Source organism: Buceros rhinoceros, unplaced genomic scaffold (assembly GCF_000710305.1).
Source record: "Buceros rhinoceros silvestris isolate BGI_N320 unplaced genomic scaffold, ASM71030v1 scaffold6967, whole genome shotgun sequence".
NCBI lineage: Eukaryota > Metazoa > Chordata > Aves > Bucerotiformes > Bucerotidae > Buceros > Buceros rhinoceros.
In genome coordinates this window covers 51,999-54,582 of record NW_010420358.1, presented here as the reverse complement: position 1 = coordinate 54,582, position 2,584 = coordinate 51,999, and the positions used below count along the sequence as shown (strand labels likewise).

Here is a 2,584-nt window from a genome sequence, read left to right as displayed (position 1 = left end):
ACCGACGAGGTGGCGTGGCTGCTTTCGGGCAGGTTACATGGATTAAGAACCTCTGCAGTGTTTCTCCTCGTGACTTTGCTCTCCAGTAAGCCTGTCCATGGCAACTCCCTGGCTTTTTCCAGCACCTGGGCTTGCTTACATCCATCAGCTGGAAAGCTGCCCCCCAAGAAAAAAACCCTCTGCTCCACAGCTTCTCAGCTTGCCGGTTTTCTGTTTCACAGGCACTAGCCACATTGCATGTGTGATGCTGCTTGGTGAGGATACAAGTACAGAAAATGTCACCTCAGGAGCTTGCTGCACTGATCTGCGCAGAAGGGGACCTCCACCTGGCTCGGCAGGAGTTACCAACAGCCACCGCTTTCTACGTGGCTGCCTTCAGCTGCAGTGCCCCCACCGCAGTACGGAGAGTGAACTCCTTAGAGAAGGGGCTCTGGGAGAAGGTGATAGCCACTCTGGAGACGTGGTGCCAAGGCAAGAATCAGATTCCCAAGATCCAAAGCAAGAACTTGGCCGCTGTCTCCCTCAGCCAGGGAATAGCTGCCATCTTTCTCTCCAGCCTGTGTCCTGACAATGTGGTATCCTCAGTGCATAAACTGGAGACCCTGCTCAGGCGAGGATGCTTGGAGGAGGTGGTGAGTAAATGCAATACCCTGCTCAAGGCTAACCCAGAGCATTCAATGCAACTGCTGCTGCTGCGGGCGTTGGCATGGGTGCTGTCAGGGACACAAGTTTGGAGGGGAGTTGAGGACTATGTCCAGGCCTTTGTGATGCACCGGGCTGAGGCTGTGGCCTATGTGTGCACCAGGCAAAGGGAACACCTGCCACAGGTCATCCACGCCTTCTCAGATTATCTCTCGACATACCAGAAAGAAAGGCCAGACTGCAGTTCTGTGGACCAGTGGCTGGGCAACTGCTATGACTTCCTGTCTGCAGTGGCGCCGGATGCTGTCTGGGTGTGCAGGGTGCGGGCAGCTTACCTCTTCAAGAAGAACAAATTTGAGGAGTGTGTGGCAGTTTGTAGCAAGGTCCTCAAGGGCTTCTCAGCTGATAATAATCTCAGAGATGAGAAAGCTTTGGGTCTGCTCTTGGAACGGGCTGCTGCATATTTCTTCTTGGGTGGACGGACACAGGAGATGACGCAGGATTTAGCAGAAGCCTTTGCAACAAGCCCTGCCCAGGCAATGAAACACTTTGAAGAGTTTTTCTCACCACATGACACTGAGAGGATAGAAGAACAGGCTCGAGCTGTCCTGGAGGTGAAGTTTGCAGCATACAGGGAGGCTGTGCGAACCCGGACTGAACTGAGAGGCAGTCGCGGTACTGAACTGCTCCCTTCTGTCATCCAGACAGTCCAGTTCCTCCTTCAGATCTCCCCAGGGTCCAAACGTGAGCTCAGTGTTCGGTTAGCAGACTGCCACCTCCTGCATGGACACATCCAAACTGCCCTGGATATCTGTGACCACCTCTTGGCAGCAGAGCAGAGAACTTACTACAATACTCTCTTAGCACTGCGAGGATTCTGCTTCCTCCATGCTCTTGACCATCAGCAAGCCCTGCAGGACTTCCAGAAGGTCATTGAGCATGATTCCCCACATCCTAACAGCTGTGTTAAAGCCTTGTGTGGGCGTGGACTTATCCGGATTTCTGGTGGCATCCCTTATTTGACAGCCCTGGACTATATCACAGCGTGCCAGCTGAAGCTGGAAGAAACCATCTTCACAATCAAGTCCTATGTGCCGTGGAACCAAAGGGGACTGTTGCTAAAAATTCTCCAAGAAGAAGGACAGAAGATGCTCCAGAAGAAGAGGTACCTAGAGGGCAGTTCAGGCCGTGGGCAGAAAAAGAAACAGGGCTGTGTTGGTGCTAGCTGGCTTCTTTCAGCTCTGGACTGAAGGATTTGGTGGGCAAGACAGAGCTGAGGTGCTACTGTGCACCTACTGAGTGCTGGCAATGCAGGATCTTTTTTCAATGCTAAATTTATCGGTGTCATAATTGAGGCTGGGAGATCTGAGACAGGAACACCAAACTGTTGCAGCTAAATCCATTAAAACCTGAGTTTGAAGGTAGAACAAGGAATAACAAAGGCAATCTGTTTTTAATACTTAAAAACATCTTTCTAAAGGTCAGAAAAGTTTGCTCATCTCCTTCACTGCTCCTGGAGCACGCAGCCCCTCCCAAGTCACTGCAAATTCTAACACTCTTCAGCAGAAATGGTGATCTCTGCTTTTTTTTCACTATTACTGTTACTTTTTCCTTTTCCCATTGAGGTCTGAGCTACAGCCACAGGTAGGAAGCATTATCTGTTAACCCTTCTTTAGAGCCACAACTGCTTAAGAACGGGTTTTTGTAAAGAGGGATTGTGATTATGCAACTAAGTGGCAGAGATATCTGTGGTGCTGGAGATGGTAAAACGTATCGCCCACTTTGATATGGGACTGCTTAGCTTCCAGGTGAGACAAAGAGGCTCTGTTACTCTATTAGCTTGTTTTCCTTGAAGGTGATCTTTCCCTTTTTCATCATTTCTTTTCCTCCAGAGATGCCCCCGGCATTTACCAGCTGGCTTCGCTCTTAGTGGAGCTGGACT

At 50.4% G+C, this 2,584-nt stretch overlaps 1 protein-coding gene across 1 annotated transcript in view; it reads left to right on the top strand.

Annotated features, from left to right (window-relative positions):
- Positions 1-275: 275 nt before the first annotated feature.
- Positions 276-2,584, top strand: part of TTC34 (tetratricopeptide repeat domain 34) — an 11,503-nt gene continuing 9,194 nt past the window's right edge. The window contains exons 1-2 of the mRNA XM_010139279.1: positions 276-1,807; positions 2,535-2,583. Coding sequence (XP_010137581.1) covers positions 276-1,807; positions 2,535-2,583 — 1,581 coding nt within the window. The remainder of the gene's footprint in view (positions 1,808-2,534; position 2,584) is intronic.